General features: G+C 43.8%; 1 protein-coding gene and 3 pseudogenes across 1 annotated transcript; all 4 read right to left on the bottom strand.

The window, feature by feature from the left end:
• Window positions 1-1,046: 1,046 nt before the first annotated feature.
• Window positions 1,047-6,794, bottom strand: LOC148062847 (uncharacterized). Its single transcript, XM_087779024.1, has 4 exons — window positions 6,697-6,794; window positions 6,537-6,620; window positions 5,815-6,462; window positions 1,047-1,455 (listed from the first exon to the last, which is right to left on the bottom strand). The coding sequence occupies exons 1-4, from the start codon at window positions 6,758-6,760 to the stop codon at window positions 1,076-1,078; spliced, it is 1,176 nt and encodes a 391-aa protein (XP_087635150.1). The 5' UTR covers window positions 6,761-6,794; the 3' UTR covers window positions 1,047-1,075.
• Window positions 6,795-10,373: 3,579 nt separating this feature from the next.
• Window positions 10,374-12,724, bottom strand: LOC148062846 (general transcription factor II-I repeat domain-containing protein 2 pseudogene; annotated as a pseudogene).
• Window positions 12,725-14,793: 2,069 nt separating this feature from the next.
• LOC148062845 (general transcription factor II-I repeat domain-containing protein 2 pseudogene) lies at window positions 14,794-17,145 on the bottom strand (annotated as a pseudogene).
• Window positions 17,146-21,747: 4,602 nt separating this feature from the next.
• LOC148062844 (uncharacterized) lies at window positions 21,748-25,727 on the bottom strand (annotated as a pseudogene).

Raw genomic sequence — 25,727 nt, 5'->3', positions numbered from 1 at the left:
GCAAGGTCAGGTTCTCACACTTGGTGTTGTCACCTGCTGCCGATGAGGAACTCAGGATCAGGATCAAGATCACCACGAGAAGAAAGAGAACCAGGAGCACCGAACAAACGGCAGCAGGTCTCACACTCCGCTCTGACAAAACATGAATCAATCTAAGAAAATGAAAATAATTAAGTCTTTTAAACAACTTGTGTCTAAACAAGAAGGATCCGTCTCACCTGCAGTTGATACAAAACTCTGAGAATTCTGAGCCGCTCTAGTAGAAGAACTCACATTTCTCCGATCCTTAAAACTCTTCACTGGCTGCCAGTTTATTTCAGGATCCATTTTAAAATTCTGGTTCTTACTTTCAGATCTATTTATGGTCAGACCTTCCAACAGTGATCTGATCCAGACTTACACCCCAGCTTGGGCTCTGAGGTCTGTGGATCAGAATCTACTGATGGTTCCTGAACACGCTTCAGGACCAGAGGAGAGAAATCTGAATCAGACTGTTGCTCCTAAGCTTTGGAACCATCTCTGTGTTTGATGATCTACTGACTCCTTCAAGAAACATCTTAAGACATTCTTATTTGCGCTTTTCCCTGATTTTCTGGGACTCCTGTGTTTGTCTTATGTTGTCTTGATCTTTTATAGTATATAGTTTAACTGTGTATTTTTTTTTATTGTTAAAGCGCTTTGTGACCCTGGTCTTGATAGATAAATAGAACTTTATTGATCCCTCAGGAGATCTCTTTCGGGAAATTGTTTTGTCTTTTGCACTTTACAAATAACCTTTACTTACTTACTTACTTGGCTTGTTATTAAAGTGTTGCATCACGTTTTGGGAAGAGAAAGTCAGTCTCAACAGAATCAACAGCAAAGCGGGCGTGCACAAAATCCTTATTTCCTCTTCCACAAATTCATATTCAGTGGTGGAGGTCGTTCACCTTGACCAAAGACAACACAAGGGGTACCACAAACTTATTTTGTTTTCGGGCATCTGGGTCACTATGACCCTGAGATAACACAAGGGTTCTAAAAAAAATCTGACAAAAGATCAACAGTGGATTTTATTCTGACATTTCTATCACGTCTACTTCTCACAGACATAAGGATACATATTACTACACGGAACATCGTCCCACTTCCTGGTTTTACGGAGAACTACCACACAGTCCTCCCTGTTGTTAGCGTTGTTCGGCTCGTGGACCGACCAGAATCCCTCGCCCGCGAAATCCACCCCGTTGGCCCACATCCACTTCCCCTCCTCCTCTATATCCGACAAGCCGATCCAGGTCTGGTCGTAGAACCTGGAGATGAAGTCGTTCTCCTCCGAGGAGTTGATCACCACCAGGTGACCTTTGCGGCTCTCGCAGTCTCTCTTAGCGAAGATCCGACCTGTGTTGTCCCTTTCCTTGGAGATGTAGTAGCACTTGCTCCGGAATGCAATCCAGCCGTAGGGACATGTTCGTTCTGTGGTGGAAATACAGAGTTTTTCATCTTCATCAATAGGTCATTATATCAACAAGAATATTAGTCTCATTTGATTGAGTTGAGTTTGACTCATAGAAGTCTCTAAAAGTGGAGTCACTCTGGGACTGAGACCCAATAGGAGTCTACATAGGTCAACGTCGGTGACTTGTGTTGGCAGGTAACCATGGTATCAGACTCAGGAGTAGCTGACCCTCTTCTTTAAAAAGCAACTTATACAAAACTGAATGGCTACAGATAAGAATTAAAAACTAGAAGAGCAAACTTCTATTTGTAAAAAACAGAACTCCCAGGGCCTTGTAGTTACGTAACAACATGTAAAACATGTCCAACAACACCAACCAATAACAATTAATGATCCGGGAAAACATCTTAACCTAAGACAAGGATAGTCAAACTTAATCACACAAGGGGCTGACTGTTTCAGAGATCTCTGGACAAATTACTGTTCATCATTGAACACTGTCATCAGTGAACAGAGGAGCAGATGGAGTGAGTAAGTAACTAAGTCAGTAATTTATATTTATAGAGCACTTAACAATCAACAATAAACAATCAAACTCAATATATACTTATAAGGTCAACATAATACTGAGAACAACACAGGAGTTCCAGAAAATCAAGGAAAAGCCTGCACAAATAAAATTGTCTTAACATGTCTTAAAACGCAAAGAGAGAGGAAGATCGTTCCAAAGCATAGCCCCCACTTCATCTTGATCTGGTGATCAACTTTGTTAAAGGCTGAGGATGGATCCAAAAAACTAGAACAGTGTATTTACCGGAATCAGCCAACATCATGATGTCACTGGACACTTTCAGTAAGGCTGTCTCTGTAGAGTGATGTTTGTGGAAGCCAGACTAAAACTTCTCATAAATGTCACTGTGATCCAGGAACAAATACAGCAGCTCAGACACCACCTTCTCCAAGATCTTGGACAAGAAAGAGAGCTTAGAAATAGGCCTAAAAATGAAGATCAGTCGGGTCTAAGCCTGGCTTTTTAAGCAAAGGCTCCACAATGGCATGTTTAAATGCATTGGGAAACCCTTTGGAAAGGGAGAGGTTCACTATATCGGTAACCCAGGAGTCAATTACATCAAATACTTTGATACAAAGCCTACAAGGTAGGACGTCATCTGAGCAAGAGGAGGGTTTCATCTTGTTCACTAGTGCTGAAATATCAGCTAGAGATACAACACTGAAGGAAGACCACAAGGAGGAGACAGGCTGAGTGTAAGCAGGGGTTCCACACAAAGAGGGAGATATTTTCTCTTTGATCAATTTAATTTTGTCAAGGAAAAATCTAAACAATGTGTTTGATTAAAAATTATTATATACTATACGTATATGCCATACCTTGTCTTATTGCTATTTCAAATGATCTGTTAAGTGTTTTTTCTGCTGTGTCTTACAAATGCATTGCTGTCAGCTTCACAGAAGACAGGCATGAGTATTGATCGTGTCAAACAACACTTTGGGATTTGCTGCTATCAGTTTCTTGATGTAATCAGATCTGGCTGTTTCCACCATATCTCACTGTATGAAGACATCAGATCCCTGAGGTGAAGTCTTGGCACCTCAAGTTTAGTGAACTTCCATCTTTGTATCTTGTTATTTGTGTTATTTCCTTTGATCTATGCTCTTTATATTTGCACTTTGTCACCCCATTGCACATTTTTTTTATTTGCTCTTTGTTCTTGTTTTATGAGACTAACGTCTGCTGTGAACTGAACATCCGATTTCAGGAAGGAGATCTGCAGAGTGATTTATGAAGTCCAATCAAATTTTCTTTGTGTCCGTCTTCCATCAAATTCCTTTCTTTCTTTCTTTCTTTCTTTCTTTCTTTCTTTCTTTCTTTCAAAATATAAAAAAAATCAAAAATAAATCAAAATAAAATAAGAACAAGAGAAATAAAGAGAAAGAACACCATTACACAATCTAAGTCTAAAAGTTAAAAACATAGGTCAAAGAAAAACAACAAAGACAAAGGATACAAAGACTAACAGAACAGAACATCCACATACTCTCACTCCACTCCTGCCCCCGAACTCAGAATTGTACAATTTAATAGCCCGAGGGATGAATGAGTCCCTGAGTCTATTTGTTTTGCACCTGGGTAGGAGCATTCGTGCACTCATTCTGCTTCTCTGCTCACTGATGACAGTGTTCAGAGGATGACTGTCATCATCCATGATGGACAGTAGTTTGTTCAATGATCTCCTCTCAGCAACTGTCACCAGTGAGTCCAGCTTCATTCCAACCACAGAGCCAGCCCTCCTGATCAACCTGTCCAACCTGTTGACACTCCTCTTGGACACATTTCCACCCCAACACACCACAGCATAGAACATGACACTGGCCACCACAGACATGAGGAGCTTCTTGCAGATGTTAAATGATCGAAGCCTCCTCAGAAAGTACAGTCTACTCTGAACTTTCTTATATACATGATCTGTGTTGCAGGACCAATCCAGTTTACTGTCCAGCCACACGCCAAGGTACTTATAGTTTTCATCGCCAGCCGGCGCTGCTAAGGAAGAAGATGGAGGACGCAGGAGTTGGGACACAGCTGGCAGCATGGACGATGGACTACCTCACCAACAGGCCGCAGTATGTGAGGCTGCAGGACTGCAGGTCTGAGGTGACCATCTGCAGCACCGGGGTGCCTCAAGGGACAGTGCTGTCACCTTTCCTTTTTTCCCTCTACACGGCGGACTTTACCTATGACTCCAGCAGCTGTCACCTCCAGAAGTTTTCTGACGACTCGGCCATTGTGGGCTGCGTGTCTGGGGGGGGCGAGCTGGAGTACAGGTCAGTCATCAAGGACTTTGTTGACTGGTGTGAGAGCAACTACCTTTGCTTAAACACCGGTAAGACAAGGGAGATGGTGATTGACTTCAGGAAAAAGTCCCCACCACATCAACCGGTGAGCATCCAGGGCTCGGACATTGAGCTGGTGGACAGCTTCAAATACCTGGGGGTTCACCTCAACAATAAACTGAACTGGTCCACACACATCAACGCCGTGTACAAGAAGGGCCGAAGTCGCCTCCACCTCCTGGGGAGACTGAGGTCCTTCGGAGTGTGCAGACCACTTTTAAGGACCTTTTATGACTCCGTGGTAGCCTCTGCTATCCACTACGCTGTGGTCTGCTGGGGAGCAGGCAGCACGGACCGGGACAGGAAGAGACTGAACAGGCTGGTCACGAGGGCCGGCTCTGTCCTGGGCCGCTCGCTGGACTCGGTGGAGGAGGTGGGAGAGAGGAGGACACTCTCCAGACTATCCTCCATCAGGGACAACGCTCTTCACCCACTGCACCTGACCGTGGAGGAGCTGGCCAGCTCCTTCAGTGGCAGGCTCAGGCACCCCCAGTGTAGGACGGAGCGTTATAGAAGGTCCTTCATCCCAACTGGTGTCAGGATATTTAACTCTCTACTTTAAATATCCTGATGCTAATCCGTAGTGTGTTTTTCTTCTCGTGTGTTTTTTATTTTATTTTTTTCCGTTTTTTATTTCTATTTTATTTTATTTTTATTCTATTTTATTTTGTTAATAGTGTCAATTTCTAATTTTGTAAATAATTTGTATATTTTTAAGATCGTTTTTATTTTATTTTGTATTATCTCTTTTATTATTTCTTTTTCCTTGCACTTTATTTTCTTCCAACTGCGCTGTTGTGAAAGTGTGTTTCCCCTCTGGGGATGAATAAAGCTTTTCTATTCTATTCTATTCTATTCTATTCTATTCAACTATCTCCACCTCGTCGCCTCTGATGGACACTGGACGTGGCTTATATATTCAATCTTACTGATCGACCACAGTATGTCAGGCTGAAGGACATCACGTCTGACACTGTGGTGTGCAGTACAGGAGCACCTCAGGGGACAGTACTGGCCCCTCTCCTCTTCCCCATCTACACTTCAGACTTCTGCTACAACTCAGAGCTGAGTCTCGTCCAGAAGTATGCTGACAACACTGCCATTGTTGGATGCATCAGGGACAACAGCGAAGACGAGTATAGGAGTCTGATACGTGACCTTGTGGACTGGAGTGAGAGGAACCACTTGCTCAAAGACCAAGGAGCTGGTCTTGGACTTCGGGAGGTCCAATATATGACAAATTTGAATTATTTTTTGTCGTTTAATCTTTAATGGATTTTTTGTGGTTTGACTGTAAATTTTGATTTTTTTTTTGTAAAATTGTATGAATTAATTATTTTTATAAATCTGCCCCATTTTTAACTTTATAATCAAAGTGATATAAATGATAACATTTGATGTGATGATCTTTAATCCTTAACCTTCTTACGACACTTCAACACGACATATTCAGATTGACTTACGCGTGGCGTCTAAGGTCAGGTTCGTGCTTTCCAACAAAGTGTTGTATTTCTTCTGCAGCCCTTCCGTCATCACGGTCAAGTTGTTTGTACTTTCCATCAACGTATCCTTCTCAACTCTGACTCCGCTCTGCTCCACTTTAAGCAGGTCCAGTTCCTTCTTCAGGGCGTCCCTCTCAGGTTTGATGACGTCCTGCTCATCCGTGAGTCCATCACGCTCTACGACGAGGGCGTCCTTCTCACCGTTCAGTGCATCCCGCTCCTTTTTCAGGGTGTCTCTTTCAGGTTTGAGGGCGTCTCGTTCTAGTCGGAGGAACTCCCGATCCACGGCCAGGACGTCTCTCTCGTTCTTGAGGGCGTCCGTCTCATTTCTCAGGGAGTCGCGTTCGCTTTCCAGGGCGTCTCTGTCTGGTTTGAGGACGTCGAGCTCTGCTCTGAGGGAGTCTCGATCCACACTGGCCACATCTCGCTCAGCTCTGAGGGTGTCCTTCACCTTGTCGAGCGTGTAGAAGTTGCTCTGCAGCTGGATGTTTTTTTCTGACAGTGTTTTGTAGCTGGTCTGCAGCTGCATCCAATGGTGTGTCAGGTTCTCACACTTGTTCGGACTTGTTGGTATCAGGGAGGTGCTGTGAGAGTCGTTGGCTCCAGGACCTGGAGAAAACATTTTGAATCAAAATAAAGAAAACAATTAACAATATTCGTTATAAATATTTCACAAAACTCACCTCTTGCAACTAAGATTAGAATCACAATAAGTAGGATTAGAACCAGCAACCCCATGCACACTGCGGCAGGTCTCCTCCACCATCCTGGACCAGAACAACAACACAACAAATTAAACAAATGAACAATCTACTGTTTAATGGTTTTAATGTGTTTTCTCACCTAAACTCTTCCTGCTTTTGTTCCAAGCTTCACTTTCCATCAGGTCCATACTATTGTCTCCCATGTCTCTGTTGAATGTCACTGACGCTTTGTGTGTTTCGTGGGCACTAACTCTGGGGTTCCACCCACAAAACAAGCTGTCGCTTGAAGAAGTTGAAGATGTGTGATTGTGTTTTTGCAGAAAATAATACACTCAGCCTCAGGGCTGGGCTTGAATCTACAAACACTGAAGTAAACAATTAGAAATGTTGATATATATATATATATATTTATATATATATATATATATATATGAAAATTTTTTAAATTCATGAATGGATTTCTATATTCTAGTAGTTACGTTTATGCAACTTATTGCGTGACACATTTTTGAAACTCTCAGCGAAACTTACATTTCCTCTAAAATCAGGAAGTGTTTCATTTTTGGCCATTAGTCCAGCTCAATATTATTATTATTATTGTCGATAAAAAAGACACTGAAAATAAAATAATAAACATGACTTTGATGCTTTGAATGTGTAGAAAAGTCCAAATAATTTCTAAAATATATTTTTTATTGCATGGAAATATATAAATATTTTTCTCAACATTGACAGAATTGTGCTGAAAGGTTGACCTGCTGAACAAAATCTATGCTCCTCATTAGTTTAGTTGAAAATGTTTCTGTTAATCATTTGAGATTTAAGATACATTATCTGATCCTGCGAACCCGCCTGACCACGTAACTGCTACGATGAAGACGGTGACAGACACACACACAAGTGCAATGTTCTAAGAAAAATCCTCACGAGGACTTGAAACTTAAGTATATACTTTAAATATGAAATAAACAAATCAATAAAAATGGGTAAATGAACAAAAATGTAAAAATATAACATATGATAACTGAAGGACATTTTCAAAAGAAAAAGTCAGAACAAGATGCACTTAACCCTTGTGTTATCTCAGGGTCAAGGTCAAATGCATATGCAGTGGTTGTGGTCGTTCACCTTGACCCAGAGACAACACAAGGGATACCACAAACACATTTGTTTGCGGGCCACCTTGACCCTGAGACAACACGTGGGTTTATTTGCTTACATTTCAAGATCGTGCATCGTTCTGCCACTAGAGCTCGCTGTTGCACTAAACAGATAAAGGTTGTTATAAGGGTTTCTATAGAGCAAGTTTAATTCAAAGCAGCTCTGGGTCTCATCCCCTCTCCTCCCGAGGACGGACAGCTGAACAGGAAACGACATTTCACTAACAGAGACGTTAAACAAGCTTCATTACGAGTTTTGCAGTAATTGCAACAGACTGTGATCAAACCAGTTATATTAATACCATATTGAGGTGTTTAGACGTTAAGTAAGAGAACGCTACATTTTAGAATGAATTAATCAACTCTCATATGTGTGTTTTTAAGTGCATTTAGCGTGTTTTTCAGTTTCAGTAGTTAGTCAGCAAATTATCTAAATATGTCAGCAAGAGAATCTCACTGTTGTATCTGTAGAAAAATGAAGATGTCCCTTGCTGAAACCCAAGAGGAAGAACGGAATCTAATGAGAAGTCAAAGAACCAGAACTCTCACGGAAAAGGGAAAGGAAATGCAAGCTAAATACAATAAAAGCTCTCCAACAAAGATCACATTATAACCACAAGAATTGGAAGACACAAGTTAAATAATCCAAATCCTAACACGAGATGAAACCCCATCTTGTGATATATTGAGTGATATTACTTGTTGCAGGTGTCAAACAAATGTATGGCAGATTACGCCAAATCACACAATTCCGGATCAAGAAAAAAGACAAAAAGTTGATGTGTGTGTTGAGTTTTCGAAATTCATCAAGAAAAAAACTAGTGTCGACCTGATGCAAAGATTTCAGAAGATGAGCAAGACTGGCCAGAAGCTGACTATCTCTTTAGCTCAAGCTCCTACATGTCAACTTCTGTGTCTTCGATCCTCAAAGGCCCTTCAGAGTAAACCAACGTGTTTTCCATCAGGCGACAAGAAGCTGCAGCGGAAGCTGTTCTAAAAGTGTTGCAAGAACAAGAAAGAGAAACAATTGAAAGTGCAGCGTTGAGAATCAGAAGCAAGCAGGAAGATAATTGACGTAGAGGTTGCAGCAAGGAAGCGCCTTTCAGAGCGAGAAGAAGAGGAAGCAAGGATAAAAGCAAAAATTGAAGAAGAACATTTAGCTTTACAAGCATCTCTAGAAGAAATAAGGAGAAAAATCCTACAGTTGGAGACGATGAAGTGCAGCACAAGCAAGAATTTGTGTTTACGATCAAGACGATGTTGTTAACATTGATCCAACCATTTCCGAGGAGGCTGCAAAGGACAAAACCCTCCAATCTCCAAGATCTAAGATGCAACAAAAGACTGCAACTTAAGATGCCACAAGCAATATCCCAGAACCTACAATATTCCGTGGAGAGCCAATGAAGTATAACGACTGGAAACACTCATTCCAAACCTTGATAGACCAAAAGAACATTCCGGACAAAGAGAAGCCATACTACTTGCGTGGATATGGAAGCGGACAAGTAAAATCTGCTTTCAAAGGCTACTTTCTGCTGGGGACTGAATCTGCTTATCTTGGAGATTCTGGAGGAGCGTTATGGAAGAAACCCCTTCACAATTGCTAAATCCTAGAGAGCTTCATATGTGGCCAAAAGTAGGTCCCAAAGACAGTCATGAGCTTAGGCAATTTTCATAGTTCCTCTGCAGCTGCGAGAAAGACATGGTCCACATCAAAGAATTGAACAGTTTAAATGACTTTAATGAAAACGGAAAATTACTTTAAAAACTTCCAGACTGACTAACTGCAAGATGGAACCGCAAAGCTCTTCAGACGACCTCAAGACAGAAGTACACAACGCTAATTGCACGGAGGTCAAATAAATCAGTTCTTCAGAAATGATGAAAGTCTTGGAATCTGATTTTACAAAAGGACAGAAGAAGTCGACGATGATGTGTCTCAAGAAGATCTTAGATTCTTGTCAAAGTTTAAGGCCGACATCAAACAAACGCGGAGTGGTCATTATGAAATGCCTTTGCCGCTCAAAGAAGAAAGACCAAAGTGAACTGATAACAAGATCTGCGCTTTACATCGCCTGGATTGTCTTCAGAGGAGAATAAGGAAGGATGCCAAGTATATTACCAACTATGTCAACTTCCTGGAAGACATCGTTCAGAGAAAAGAAAGAAGGAACTCGAAAGTTAATGACATTGTTATTTTGAAAGATGACCAATCCCCACGGAATGAATAGAAGCTAGCCAGAGAGCTCAAAGTTTATCCTGGTTCCGACAATATTGTCAGGAAGCTCAAGTTGTAACAAAATCACTCTTGACAAAACCTGATTCAACACTTTAATAACAAGCTGAGTAAGTAAGTAAGCAAGTAATTAAGGGTTATCTCTGGAGCACTTTTCTAGACCAGGGTCCCAAAGCGCTTTAACAATCAAAAACAATACAAAGTGAAAATATATACTTTAAAAGGCCATGACACATAAGACAAACACAGGAGTCTTAGAAAAGCAGGGAAAAGGTAAAATAAAAGTGTCTTAAGATGTTTCTTGAAGGAGTCAGTAGATCAGGGGTGTCAAACTGGTTTTCACCAGGGGCCGCATCATCATAATGGCTGCCCTCAAAGGGCCAGATGTAACTTATAAATGTAACTAAATGTAAGCTAATGTAAACTAAATGTAACTACTCCTTAATGTTAAATGACTTTGAATGTATTACTTGAGAGGGGGCATAACTACTGTAAAACCAACAATTGTGAGCTGCTAACAACATATGTGATGTAGCATTTTACAATAAAATAAAAATGGCTGCACACAGCCTTGCATGTGGTGCACTAAATACATTGCTACACATAAAAATAAGTCAAAACATACAGCTCAAGACTAACAAGTTGAAACAGTCTGACAAGCAACTTTTCCTGTTGATGCACATGTATCATCACACTTGTCACCTCAAGCAGAGAAAAAATAAATCAATTGCAGGAAAATCAGATTGGTGAGTCTTTATAACAAGAACAAGAACAAGAACAATTCAATTCTTGTGGATGAGTAGATCCTGAACAAGTGGATCCCCTCTCCACCATCCATTGGTCATGGTCTGAAAATAACAAGCACAATCATTAAATTTCACACAGTTTAACTATTCTTCTTCTTGGTTACATTACATTTTATTATATTCTAATTGGGTTTTTAAAAATGCTTACCTATGTCTTCCGACCAGATGTCTGACACCGTGTTCCCGTTACCAGTGTGTCAATGTCTGATTTTAGGTCCTGTGCTGAGGCAATCCGTAGAACAGAATGGAGGTTGTCATCAGTGATGCGAGATCTGTGCTTGTTTTTGTTTACATTCATTATTGAAAACAACTGTTCGCACAGGTAGGTGCTCCCAAACATTGAAAGAACACGGGCAGCATGAAGTCGAAGCTGTGGCATCAAAGCAGGGGGCAGCAGACGGTAAAAGTCCTGGATTGCAGCATCCTGGAACTTTGCTTTCAGGCCACTGTCGCTTTGTAGATCAATCAACTCCATCTGAAGGTGCCGGGGTGCAGTGCCGATGTCAGTGGTGAAAGGACTGGTAAAGAGGGCAAAGCCAGTGTGCTGTGCTCGTAAGTCAGAGAAGCGCCGATCAAACTCATTCCTTATCAGGCTCAGTTTGGAGGCCAACTCAGCACATGAAAAAGTGTGGGGAAATGAGCCCGAGATGCTCTGACTAACAGGAAAGTTACCAAGATCATTGTGTTTCACTTGGCACATCCATAGGTCCAGTTTACGCTGGAAAGCCGTGATCGTGTCGGACATCTTTGTGATGACTTGTTTGCGTCCCTGCAGCTTCTGATTCAGTTCGGCGAGATGCTGGGTTATGTCACACAACATAGCAAAGTCACACAGCCACTGATCATCTGACGGTTCAGGCAAGGGTTTTCCTTTACGCTGCATGAAAACAGCAATTTCTTCCCTGAGCTCAAAAAATCTTTTGAGGACTTTGCTCCTACTCAGCCACCGAACTTCTGTATGGTACGGCACATCTCCATGCTCCGAGTCCATCTCCTGCAAAAACAGCTGGAACTGACGATGATTCAGGCCACGAGCGCGAATGAAGTTCACTGTTTTCATGACCGTGGTCACTATGCCATCCATCCCCAGCACCTTCCCACACAAAGCTTCTTGATGGATAATGCAATGATATGTAATCAGAGGTGTGTGACAGTTAATTTCTTGCATTTTCCCCTTCATTATTCCAACTAAGCCCCTGTTTCCTCCACACATTGCGGGTGCACCGTCTGTAGTTAATCCCACCAACTTTTCCCAGGGCAATACATTTTTACTCATGGACTTCTCCACCGCATCAAAAATGTCCTGTCCTGTTGTGGTCCCATGCAAAGCAGCCACATCCAACAGCTCCTCAGTGACAGTGAGGTCCGACTTCACGCCTCTGATAAAAATTGATAACTGCGCTGTATCCGTGATATCTGTGCTTTCATCAACAGCTAATGAAAAAGCTATGTAGCTGCGTGTCTCGTCGGCCAGCTGTGTTGAAAGATTTCCTGCTATTACCTTAACTCGGTCCGCGATGGTGTTTCTTGATAAACTGACATTTTTAAAAGCCTGTACCTGGTCGGGACACACTTGCTCACACACTTTCACCATGCACCGCTTCAAAAACTCTCCCTCTGAAAAAGGCTTTGAACATTGGGCGATGTGTTCAGCCACAATAAAGCTAGCTTTCACTGCTGCATTATTTTTAGCTGTGGCTTTCGTGAAAACATTTTGCTGTGCTTGCAGTTTTCCTTTTAATTCTTCTGCAATTTTTTTTTTTCTTCATGAGTAAATGTGGCATACTTAGCTCCATGTTTGGTGTCAAAATGCCGGCGTAAATTGTATTCTTTGACAACCGACACTGCCTCATAACATAAAAGACATACAGGCCTTTCTCCTTGCAGCACAAACATATATTCGCCTTCCCACCTTTCTTGAAATAGCCTTCCCTCCTTATCAACCTTTCTCCTCTTGGACATTTTGCAAGTATGTATTTATATTTTTCAATTCCACATGTTCGCATTGATTTGATGACGCTGCAGCCTAGTGGCGGATGCCTAAATCGTGGGAAAAATAATACCGGTAGGCATGCATTGTGGGTAAATGTAGGTTTCTTTACAAGCCAGCAGCAACTTGTGCGACACTTTTTCTTGCTGAAATCGGTCATGTGACAGGGAGCGATTGACAGGCCAGGGACTCTGCGTGTGTGTGTGTGTGTGTGTGTGTGCGTGTGTGTGTGCGTGTGTGTGTGTGTGCCGCGATGAGAGCGCGCGCTGCTCACATCAAAGGCTCGCGGCCGGTTTTCCCAAAGCAGCGGCGCTATAATGCAAACACGTAGCGTGGATGACAATCTCTGGTGGGCTGATGTTGTTGATTCGAGCCAGACAGACAGACTGACCGACAGACTGTATGGCCCATCGCCCCCCGCTTTGCAGGCTGGGCAATGAGAACCCGACCCGCCTGCAGCGCACCGCCACAGCGCTGCTGCGCCGTAGATTGCGTGCGTGCGTGTGTGCCTGCGCTTGTGAAAACCTGACCGAGGCAGAGTCAGAGAAGGGAACGCAAGCAGCGCGAATACAATAAGGAAAACCATTTTGTCTGTTGTTGGATTGGTTTGTCGGACAAGTTTTTTTTTTTTTTTTCCTCGTTGGTCAAGGTAAGGCAGGCGGGCCACATAAAATCACATGGCGGGCCACATTTGGCCCGCGGGCCTTGAGTTTGACACATATGCAGTAGATCATCAAACACAGATATCGTTCCAAAGCTTAGGAGCAACAGTCTGGAAGGATTTCTCTCTTCTGGTCCGTAAGCGTGTTCAGGAACCATCAGTAGATTCTGATCCACAGACCTCAGAGCCCGAGCTGGGGTCTAAGGCTGTGTAACTGTGGTTCTCATGTGTTTTGCAAAAATCCTTTGTTTTGTATTTCTTATGTAAAATCATTTATTAATGTTTAATATGAACAGTTTATGTTTTTGCTCTATCAAAAATCCATTTTGTTGACTGTTCTTCTAAGTTTTCATAGTGGACTTGGAGATCAAACTTCAAGTAAACCAGTCGCTAGAGAACCACTTGTGTCTGTGTATGCTTCGGGGGAGTTACAGGCTGGATCAGATCACTGATGGAAGGTCTGACCATGAATAGATCTGAAAGTAAGAACCAGAATTTAAAAATGATCCTGAAAGAAACTGGCAGCCAGTGAAGAGTTTTAAGGATCAGGGGAAATGTGAGTTCTTCTACTAGAGCAGGTCAGAATTCTCGCTGCAGAGTTTTGTATCAACTGCAGGTGAGACAGCTCCTTCTTGTTTACACACTACAATAAACTGTTGCAATAGTATAAACAAAAAGGCAGAAACACATGTATTATTATATCCAGATCGTGTTGTGACACCATTTTCCTAAGTTTAGAGATTTTTCTCAGTTGAACTTGGAAACAGTTCCTGGGCAGTTGTCTGCAGTGCTGCACTAGAGACGTGTCTTTGACAAATACAACACCCTATCTTTACATTTATTTGTGTCGTATCTTCCTCCTAATGAATTATTATTGATCTTCTTTTCCCTTCGGCTGCTCCCTTCAGGGGTCGCCACAGCGAATCAACCTCCTCCATCCTACCCTGTTCTCTGTATCCCTTTCTCTTCCCCCGACCAACCTCATGTCCTCTTTCACTACATCCATAAACCTTCTCTTTGGTAGTCCTCTAGAACGCCTGCCTAGCAATTCCAACCCCAGCATCCTTCTACCAATAGACTCACAGTCCCTCCTCTGTACATGACCAAACCATCTCATTCTAGCCTCTCTCACCTCATCTCCAAAACATCTAACATGTGCTGTTCCTCTGATTGACTAATTCCTGATTCTATCCACCTTCGTTCCTCCCAGAGAGAACCTCAACATCTGCATCTCTGCCACCTCAAACGTCATGCCTTTTCCTCAGTGCCACTGTCTCTAGACCAGGGGTGTCAAACTGGTTTTCACCAGGGGCCGCATCATCATAATGGCTGCCCTCAAAGGGCCAGATGTAACTTATAAATGTAACTAAATGTAAGCTAATGTAAACTAAATGTAACTACTCCTTAATGTTAAATGACTTTGAATGTATTACTTGAGAGGGGGCATAACTACTGTAAAACCAACAATTGTGAGCTGCTAACAACATATGTGATGTAGCATTTTACAATAAAATAAAAATGGCTGCACACAGCCTTGCATGTGGTGCACTAAATACATTGCTACACATAAAAATAAGTCAAAACATACAGCTCAAGACTAACAAGTTGAAACAGTCTGACAAGCAACTTTTCCTGTTGATGCACATGTATCATCACACTTGTCACCTCAAGCAGAGAAAAAATAAATCAATTGCAGGAAAATCAGATTGGTGAGTCTTTATAACAAGAACAAGAACAAGAACAATTCAATTCTTGTGGATGAGTAGATCCTGAACAAGTGGATCCCCTCTCCACCATCCATTGGTCATGGTCTGAAAATAACAAGCACAATCATTAAATTTCACACAGTTTAACTATTCTTCTTCTTGGTTACATTACATTTTATTATATTCTAATTGGGTTTTTAAAAATGCTTACCTATGTCTTCCGACCAGATGTCTGACACCGTGTTCCCGTTACCAGTGTGTCAATGTCTGATTTTAGGTCCTGTGCTGAGGCAATCCGTAGAACAGAATGGAGGTTGTCATCAGTGATGCGAGATCTGTGCTTGTTTTTGTTTACATTCATTATTGAAAACAACTGTTCGCACAGGTAGGTGCTCCCAAACATTGAAAGAACACGGGCAGCATGAAGTCGAAGCTGTGGCATCAAAGCAGGGGGCAGCAGACGGTAAAAGTCCTGGATTGCAGCATCCTGGAACTTTGCTTTCAGGCCACTGTCGCTTTGCAGATCAATCAACTCCATCTGAAGGTGCCGGGGTGCAGTGCCGATGTCAGTGATGAAAGGACTGGTAAAGAGGGCAAAGCCAGTGTGCTGTGCTCGTAAGTCAGAGAAGCGCCGATCAAACTCATTCCTTATCAGGCTCAGTTTGGAGGCCAACTCAGCACATGAAAAAGTGTGGGGAAATGAGCCCGAGATGCTCTGACTAACAGGAAAGTTACCAAGATCATTGTGTTTCACTTGGCACATCCATAGGTCCAGTTTACGCTGGAAAGCCGTGATCGTGTCGGACATCTTTGTGATGACTTGTTTGCGTCCCTGCAGCTTCTGATTCAGTTCGGCGAGATGCTGGGTTATGTCACACAACATAGCAAAGTCACACAGCCACTGATCATCTGACGGTTCAGGCAAGGGTTTTCCTTTACGCTGCATGAAAACAGCAATTTCTTCCCTGAGCTCAAAAAATCTTTTGAGGACTTTGCTCCTACTCAGCCACCGAACTTCTGTATGGTACGGCACATCTCCATGCTCCGAGTCCATCTCCTGCAAAAACAGCTGGAACTGACGATGATTCAGGCCACGAGCGCGAATGAAGTTCACTGTTTTCATGACCGTGGTCACTATGCCATCCATCCCCAGCACCTTCCCACACAAAGCTTCTTGATGGATAATGCAATGATATGTAATCAGAGGTGTGTGACAGTTAATTTCTTGCATTTTCCCCTTCATTATTCCAACTAAGCCCCTGTTTCCTCCACACATTGCGGGTGCACCGTCTGTAGTTAATCCCACCAACTTTTCCCAGGGCAATACATTTTTACTCATGGACTTCTCCACCGCATCAAAAATGTCCTGTCCTGTTGTGGTCCCATGCAAAGCAGCCACATCCAACAGCTCCTCAGTGACAGTGAGGTCCGACTTCACGCCTCTGATAAAAATTGATAACTGCGCTGTATCCGTGATATCTGTGCTTTCATCAACAGCTAATGAAAAAGCTATGTAGCTGCGTGTCTCGTCGGCCAGCTGTGTTGAAAGATTTCCTGCTATTACCTTAACTCGGTCCGCGATGGTGTTTCTTGATAAACTGACATTTTTAAAAGCCTGTACCTGGTCGGGACACACTTGCTCACACACTTTCACCATGCACCGCTTCAAAAACTCTCCCTCTGAAAAAGGCTTTGAACATTGGGCGATGTGTTCAGCCACAATAAAGCTAGCTTTCACTGCTGCATTATTTTTAGCTGTGGCTTTCGTGAAAACATTTTGCTGTGCTTGCAGTTTTCCTTTTAATTCTTCTGCAATTTTTTTTTTTTCTTCATGAGTAAATGTGGCATACTTAGCTCCATGTTTGGTGTCAAAATGCCGGCGTAAATTGTATTCTTTGACAACCGACACTGCCTCATAACATAAAAGACATACAGGCCTTTCTCCTTGCAGCACAAACATATATTCGCCTTCCCACCTTTCTTGAAATAGCCTTCCCTCCTTATCAACCTTTCTCCTCTTGGACATTTTGCTAGTATGTATTTATATTTTTCAATTCCACATGTTCGCATTGATTTGATGACGCTGCAGCCTAGTGGCGGATGCCTAAATCGTGGGAAAAATAATACCGGTAGGCATGCATTGTGGGTAAATGTAGGTTTCTTTACAAGCCAGCAGCAACTTGTGCGACACTTTTTCTTGCTGAAATCGGTCATGTGACAGGGAGCGATTGACAGGCCAGGGACTCTGCGTGTGTGTGTGTGTGCGTGTGTGTGTGCGTGTGTGTGTGTGTGCCGCGATGAGAGCGCGCGCTGCTCACATCAAAGGCTCGCGGCCGGTTTTCCCAAAGCAGCGGCGCTATAATGCAAACACGTAGCGTGGATGACAATCTCTGGTGGGCTGATGTTGTTGATTCGAGCCAGACAGACAGACTGACCGACAGACTGTATGGCCCATCGCCCCCCGCTTTGCAGGCTGGGCAATGAGAACCCGACCCGCCTGCAGCGCACCGCCACAGCGCTGCTGCGCCGTAGATTGCGTGCGTGCGTGTGTGCCTGCGCTTGTGAAAACCTGACCGAGGCAGAGTCAGAGAAGGGAACGCAAGCAGCGCGAATACAATAAGGAAAACCATTTTGTCTGTTGTTGGATTGGTTTGTCGGACAAGTTTTTTTTTTTTTTTTTTTTCCTCGTTGGTCAAGGTAAGGCAGGCGGGCCACATAAAATCACATGGCGGGCCACATTTGGCCCGCGGGCCTTGAGTTTGACACATATGCTGTAGAGTGATGTTTGTGGAAGCCAGACTAAAACTTCTCATAAATGTCACTGTGATCCAGGAACAAATACAGCAGCTCAGACACCACCTTCTCCAAGATCTTGGACAAGAAAGAGAGCTTAGAAATAGGCCTAAAAATGAAGGTCAGTCGGGTCTAAGCCTGGCTTTTTAAGAAAAGGCTCCACAATGGCATGTTTAAATGCATTGGGAAACCCTTTGGAAAGGGAGAGGTTCACTATATCGGTAACCCAGGAGTCAATTACATCAAATACTTTGATACAAAGCCTACAAGGTAGGACGTCATCTGAGCAAGAGGAGGGTTTCATCTTGTTCACTAGTGCCGAAATATCAGCTAGAGATACAACACTGAAGGAAGACCACAAGGAGGAGACAGGCTGAGTGTAAGCAGGGGTTCCACACAAAGAGGGAGATATTTTCTCTTTGATCAATTTAATTTTGTCAATGAAAAATCTAAACAATGTGTTTGATTAAAAATTATTATATACTATACGTATATGCCATACCTTGTCTTATTGCTATTTCAAATGATCTGTTAAGTGTTTTTTCTGCTGTGTCTTACAAATGCATTGCTGTCAGCTTCACAGAAGACAGGCATGAGTATTGATCGTGTCAAACAACACTTTGGGATTTGCTGCTATCAGTTTCTTCTTCTTCTCCGGTAGAAGTTAGCAAACCCCAGAAACTGCTGCAGTTTCTTGCGGGAATTGGGGATGGGCCAGTCTGTCACCGCACTGACCTTCTCGGGGCAGGTCCTCACTTGTCCGCTCGCTACGATGAACCCAAGGAAGGATACCGAGGTGACACTGAACTCACACTTCTCGGCCTTAACATAGAGTTTGTTCTCCAACAGCCGCTGAAGAACTTGTCGGACGTGCTGGCAGTGCTCCTCCTCGTTCCGAGAAAAAATAAGTATGTCGTCCAGATAGACAAAAACCGAGCGGTTGAGAAAGTCCCGGAGGACGTCATTTACGAGGTTCTGGAACACTGCAGGGGCATTAGAGAGACCGAAGGGCATGACCAGGTATTCAAAATGGCCAAGGGGGATGTTAAAAGCAGTCTTCCACTCATCCCCTTCACGGATGCGCACCAGGTGGTAGGCATTGCGTAGGTCCAATTTTGAGAAGACTGTAGCGCCCTGCAGTGGCTCGAATGCGGAACTGATGAGGGGCAGGGCATACTTGTTCTTGATCGTAATGTTGTTGAGTCCCCTGAAGTCGATACAAGGACGAAGAGACTTGTCCTTTTTGGAGACGAAAAAGAAGCCAGCACCAACAGGGGAGGAGGAGGGTCTTATGAGGCCAGCCGAAAGAGAATCTTTGATGTACTTCTCCATTGCCTCCCTCTCTGGCCGGGACAAGTTATACAGGCGACTAGTTATGCCCTTACTGGGCAAGGGGGCGCCGGGGAGGAGATCAATGGGACAGTCATAGGGGCGATGAGGGGGCAGGGTGAGCGCACGACACTTGCTAAACACCTCTCCTAGGTCATGATAGGCTGGGGGAACCAAGGAGAGGTCGGGGGGTACTTGGGGCGAGGGAACAACTCCCTCTGCTGGAGGTAGTGCATATTGAAGGCATGTGGAATGACAGAAGGTGCTCCAACTCACCACCTTGCCAGACGACCAGTCGAAATGGGGGTTGTGCAGCTTGAGCCAGGGGTAAACCAGGACCAGAGGGGTACGAGGAGACTGGATAACGTGAAACTGAAGTTTCTCATGGTGATTACCAGAAACAATTAATTCCAGGGGCTTGGTACGATGAGTAATAAGGGCCAGGTGGCGGCCATCTAAGGCGTTAGCGTTAAGGGGCGAGGGTAATTTTTCGAAAGTGATGCCAACCTGAGAAGCGAACTTGGCGTCAATGAAGTTTTCGTCCGCTCCTGAGTCCACCAGGGCGGGTACTGGCAAGGGACGTCCGAGGAACAGAAGAGTGGCATCCAGGAGAGAGCGTGAACCGAGAGGAACGGGGACGGAAGGAGGGTGGCTCAGCAGGGCCCCGAGTCTCACTGCTGGGCCTTGTCTTTTGGCAGTGACGAACAGGTGGAGATGAGATGTCCGGGTTGTGCACAGTACAAACACACCCCATTCTTTAAACGACGGGACCGCTCAGCTTCGGTGAGACGAGTGCGCCCCAGCTGCATGGGTTCCTCTTCGGGCACAGCACATCTCACGGGGGCAGAGGGGGTAGCTCTCGGGAAGTGTGAGGAATGGATAGTAGAGAGTGCTGGGGATATGGAACTCCCTGTCCTCTCCCTACGCCGCTCACGTAGGCGGTTATCCAACCGGATAGAAACGGAGATAATTTCGTCCAGAGTCTCAGCCTCCTCCCTAGTAGCCAGCTCATCCCTGATGGACTCACTGAGACCAGAAAGAAAAATCCCACATAGAGACTTATCATTCCAGCCCGATCTTGCTGCATAAGTCCTAAACTCTACGGAGAACTCAGCTACACTGCGGGAGCCCTGGCGTAAGGAAATAAGGCGTTTGGCGGTGTCCCCTCCCTCCACGGGGTGATCAAAAACCTTCCTCATTTCCGCAACAAAAAGATCAAAATTATCCCTGACTGGAGAATCACTGTCCCATACTGCTGAGGCCCACGCTAAGGCATTCCCCATAAGTGACCCCATAATGTAAGCTATCTTAGCCTTCTCAGTGGGATAGGTGAGGGGTTGTTGACTGAAGACTAGGGAACACTGAATCAAAAAGGCCCTGCACGTACCCATGTCCCCGGCGTAGCGTTCGGGCGCAGGAATGAGAGGTTCTCGGGCTCGTGGCAGGTGTGCTGGGGAAGTGGGGGCAGGCGGAGGAGTCGTAAGCAGTGGGGGTTCCGGTGTGTGGGGAACCAATGCATCCAGTTGTGCGGCCATCAGAGTGACTCGGGTGGCGATGTTTTTGAAGGCTTCCATAGCGTCCCGGAGGGCTTGGCTGTGCTCGGCAATCTGAGTGCCTTGAGTGGCGAGAGCTCCGTGGACTTTTGCCATGTCCGCTGGGTCCATCTTGGCCAGATCGTTCTGTTATGTTCTGCGATGCTGAACCCAAGAGCAGACAGAGGCGAAGTTCCAGAGAGTACAAAAGGGGTTTATTGAACGAAGGGGAAGCAGGTAGTTGAAGGGGAAGCCGGAGGGAGAGCGAGCTGGAGTGAGGGATCCGAGTTACTGCAGGCAGAGGAACAAAAGTTAGCCGAGGTCCGAAAAAACAACGAGAGACTTCAATACGAGAACAAGGTAACACATAAACTGAGCCAGTCACGTATAGTTACCACGGTAGAGTAGAGTACGATCTGGCGCCGACCGCGGGGAATCCAAGGGTAGATGAAGGGGGTTGATTGGGGATCAGGAACAGGTGAGTGTGATTGGTGATGAGGACCAGGTGTGAGGTGAGGCGACAGGAGGAGTGGCAGACCAGGGGGAGGGGAACACAGCAGGCTGCTGTGACCACAACAGCCTGACCACGTAACTGCTACGATGAAGACGGTGACAGACACACACACAAGTGCAATGTTCTAAGAAAAATCCTCACGAGGACTTGAAACTTAAGTATATACTTTAAATATGAAATAAACAAATCAATAATAATGGGTAAATGAACAAAAATGTAAAGATATAACATATGATAACTGAAGGACATTTTCAAAAGAAAAAGTCAGAACAAGATGCACTTAACCCTTGTGTTATCTCAGGGTCAAGGTCAAATGCATATGCAGTGGTTGTAGTCGTTCACCTTGACCCAGAGACAACACAAGGGATACCACAAACACATTTGTTTGCAGGCCACCTTGACCCTGAGACAACACGTGGGTTCATTTGCTTACATTTCAAGATCGTGCATCGTTCTGCCACTAGAGCTCGCTGTTGCACTAAACAGATAAAGGTTGTTATACGGGTTTCTATAGAGCAAGTTTAATTCAAAGCTTCAAGGATAAAAGCAAAAATTGAAGAAGAAAATTTAGCTTTACAAGCTTCTCTAGAAGAAAAAAGGAGAAAAATCCTACAGTTGGAGACGATGAAGAATTTAAGTGCAGCACAAGCAAGAATTTGTGTTTACGATCAAGACGATGTTGTTAACATTGATCCAACCATTTCCGAGGAGGCTGCAAAGGACAAAACCCTCCAATCTCCAAGATCTAAGATGCAACAAAAGACTGCAAGTTAAGATGGCACAAGCAATATCCCAGTCCCAGAACCTACAATATTCCGTGGAGAGCCAATGAAGTATAACGACTGGAAACACTCATTCCAAACCTTGATAGACCAAAAGAACATTCCGGACAAAGAGAAGCCATACTACTTGCGTGGATATGGAAGCGGAAAAGTAAAATCTGCTTTCAAAGGCTACTTTCTGCTGGGGACTGAATCTGCTTATCTTGGAGATTCTGGAGGAGCGTTATGGAAGAAACCCCTTCACAATTATTAAATCCTACAGAGCTTCATATGTGGCCAAAAGTAGGTCCCAAAGACAGTCATGAGCTTAGGCAATTTTCATAGTTCCTCTGCAGCTGCGAGAAAGACATGGTCCACATCAAAGAATTGAACATTTTAAATGACTTTAATGAAAACGGAAAATTACTTTAAAAACTTCCAGACTGACTAACTGCAAGATGGAACCGCAAAGCTCTTCAGACGACCTCAAGACAGAAGTACACAACGCTAATCGCACGGAGGTCAAATAAATCAGTTCTTCAGAAATGATGAAAGTCTTGGAATCTGATTTTACAAAAGGACAGAAGAAGTCGATGATGTGTCTCAAGAAGATTCTTGTCAAAGTTTAAGGCCGACATCAAACAAACGCAGACTGGTCATTATGAAATGCCTTTGCCGCTCAAAGAAGAAAGACCAAAGTGAACAGATAACAAGATCTGCGCTTTACATCGCCTGGATTGTCTTCAGAGGAGAATAAGGAAGGATGCCAAGTATATTACCAACTATGTCAACTTCCTGGAAGACATCGTTCAGAGAAAAGAAAGAAGGAACTCGAAAGTTAATGACATTGTTATTTTGAAAGATGACCAATCCCCACGGAATGAATAGAAGCTAGCCAGAGAGCTCAAAGTTTATCCTGGTTCCGACAATATTGTCAGGAAGCTCAAGTTGTAACAAAATCACTCTTGACAAAACCTGATTCAACACTTTAATAACAAGCTGAGTAAGTAAGTAAGCAAGTAATTAAGGGTTATCTCTGGAGCACTTTTCTAGACCAGGGTCCCAAAGCGCTTTAACAATCAAAAACAATACAAAGTGAAAAGATATACTTTAAAAGGCCATGACACATAAGACAAACACAGGAGTCTTAGAAAAGCAGGGAAAAGGTAAAATAAAAGTGTCTTAAGATGTTTCTTGAAGGAGTCAGTAGATCATCAAACACAGATATCGTTCCAAAGCTTAGGAGCAACAGTCTGGAAGGATTTCTCTCTTCTGGTCCGTAAGCGTGTTCAGGAACCATCAGTAGATTCTGATCCACAGACCTCAGAGCCCGAGCTGGGGTCTAAGGCTGTGTAACTGTGGTTCTCATGTGTTTTGCAAAAATCCTTTGTTTTGTATTTCTTATGTAAAATCATTTATTAATGTTTAATATGAACAGTTTATGTTTTTGCTCTATCAAAAATCCATTTTGTTGACTGTTCTTCTAAGTTTTCATAGTGGACTTGGAGATCAAACTTCAAGTAAACCAGTCGCTAGAGAACCACTTGTGTCTGTGTATGCTTCGGGGGAGTTACAGGCTGGATCAGATCACTGATGGAAGGTCTGACCATGAATAGATCTGAAAGTAAGAACCAGAATTTTAAAATGATCCTGAAAGAAACTGGCAGCCAGTGAAGAGTTTTAAGGATCAGGGGAAATGTGAGTTCTTTTACTAGAGCGGGTCAGAATTCTCGCTGCAGAGTTTTGTATCAACTGCAGGTGAGACAGCTCCTTCTTGTTTACACACTACAATAAACTGTTGCAATAGTATAAACAAAAAGGCAGAAACACATGTATTATTATATCCAGATCGTGTTGTGACACCATTTTCCTAAGTTTAGAGATTTTTCTCAGTTGAACTTGGAAACAGTTCCTGGGCAGTTGTCTGCAGTGCTGCACTAGAGACGTGTCTTTGACAAATACAACACCCTATCTTTACATTTATTTGTGTCGTATCTTCCTCCTAATGAATTATTATTGATCTTCTTTTCCCTTCGGCTGCTCCCTTCAGGGGTCGCCACAGCGAATCAACCTCCTCCATCCTACCCTGTTCTCTGTATCCCTTTCTCTTCCCCCGACCAACCTCATGTCCTCTTTCACTACATCCATAAACCTTCTCTTTGGTAGTCCTCTAGAACGCCTGCCTAGCAATTCCAACCCCAGCATCCTTCTACCAATAGACTCACAGTCCCTCCTCTGTACATGACCAAACCATCTCATTCTAGCCTCTCTCACCTCATCTCCAAAACATCTAACATGTGCTGTTCCTCTGATTGACTAATTCCTGATTCTATCCACCTTCGTTCCTCCCAGAGAGAACCTCAACATCTGCATCTCTGCCACCTCAAACTGCATGCCTTTTCCTCAGTGCCACTGTCTCTAGACCATAGATCATGACTGGTCTCACCACTGTCTAGTGTATCTTTCCTTTCATTCTGGCTTATACTCTTTTGTCAGACATTAACCCTGACACTTTTCTCCACCCATTCCATCCAGCTTAAACTGTTTCTTCACCTCTTTTCCCCAATCTCCACTACTCTAGACTGTTGACCCTAAATACTTAAAATCCTCTACCTTTTTCATTTCCACTCCCGATAGCCTCATGGTTCCACTTGGGTTCTTCTCATTCACACATATGTATTCTGTCTTGCTACGGCTTACCTTCTCCTTCTCTTTTCTAAAGCATATCTCCGCCTCTTCAGCTTCTCCTCCACCTGGTCTCTGCTCCCACCATCGATCACAGAGTCATCTGCAAACATCATAGTCCACAACTTCATTGTATGGCTCATCAACTTTATTCCTCTATAGTTACTGCAATTCTGAACATCTCCCTTTTTCTTAAAGATGGGCACCATTTCACTTGTTCTCCATTCCTCAGGCAGCTCCTCACCAGAAACTCTACTGCTTCCTCTCCTCGACACTTCCATACCTCCATAGGTAGATCATCAGGACCAACTTCCTTTTCATTCTTCATGCATTCCTCACTTCACCTTTACTAATCCTTGCAACATAATGGTTCACAGTGGTCACCTCATCTACCCTTTGCTCCCATTCATTTTTCTCATTCATTAGATCTTCAAAGTACTCTTTCCATCTTCCTATTAAGTCTGTGGCACCTGTCAACACATGTCCCTCTCCACCCTTAATCACCCAAACCTGCTGCACGTCTTTCCCATCTGTATCTCTCTGTATAAATCATTCTCTCCCTCCTTACTTTCCAACCTGGCATACAAGTCATCATAACCCCTTTGTTTGGCCTTTGCCACCTCTACCTTCACCCTGTCCTTCATCTCCCTGTACTCCTGTCTGCTATCTTCAGTCTTCTCAGTGTCCCACTTTTGTCTTTGCTAACTTCTTTCTCTTTATATTCTCCTGCACTTCCTCATTCCACCACCGAGTCTCCTTCTCTACTTTCCCACCTGGGTGACACACCAAGTACTTTCCTACCTGTCTCCCTGATTACATTAGCTGTAGTTGTCCAGCCATCTAGGAGCTCTCCCTGACCACCCATATTCTTTCTCAGTTCCTCCCTGAAAACCATAGAACAATCCTCTCTTTTCAGCTTCCACCACTATGTCCTTTGTTCTGCCTTTGTCCTCTTTTTCTTCCTTGTCACCAGATTCATCCTGCAGAGCACCAT

This window comes from Callionymus lyra, chromosome 17 (genome assembly GCF_982586985.1).
Source record: "Callionymus lyra chromosome 17, fCalLyr1.hap1.1, whole genome shotgun sequence".
Classification (NCBI taxonomy): domain Eukaryota; kingdom Metazoa; phylum Chordata; class Actinopteri; order Syngnathiformes; family Callionymidae; genus Callionymus; species Callionymus lyra.
Note: the sequence above shows the minus strand (reverse complement) of the source record. Positions and strands in the feature narration are given on the sequence as shown.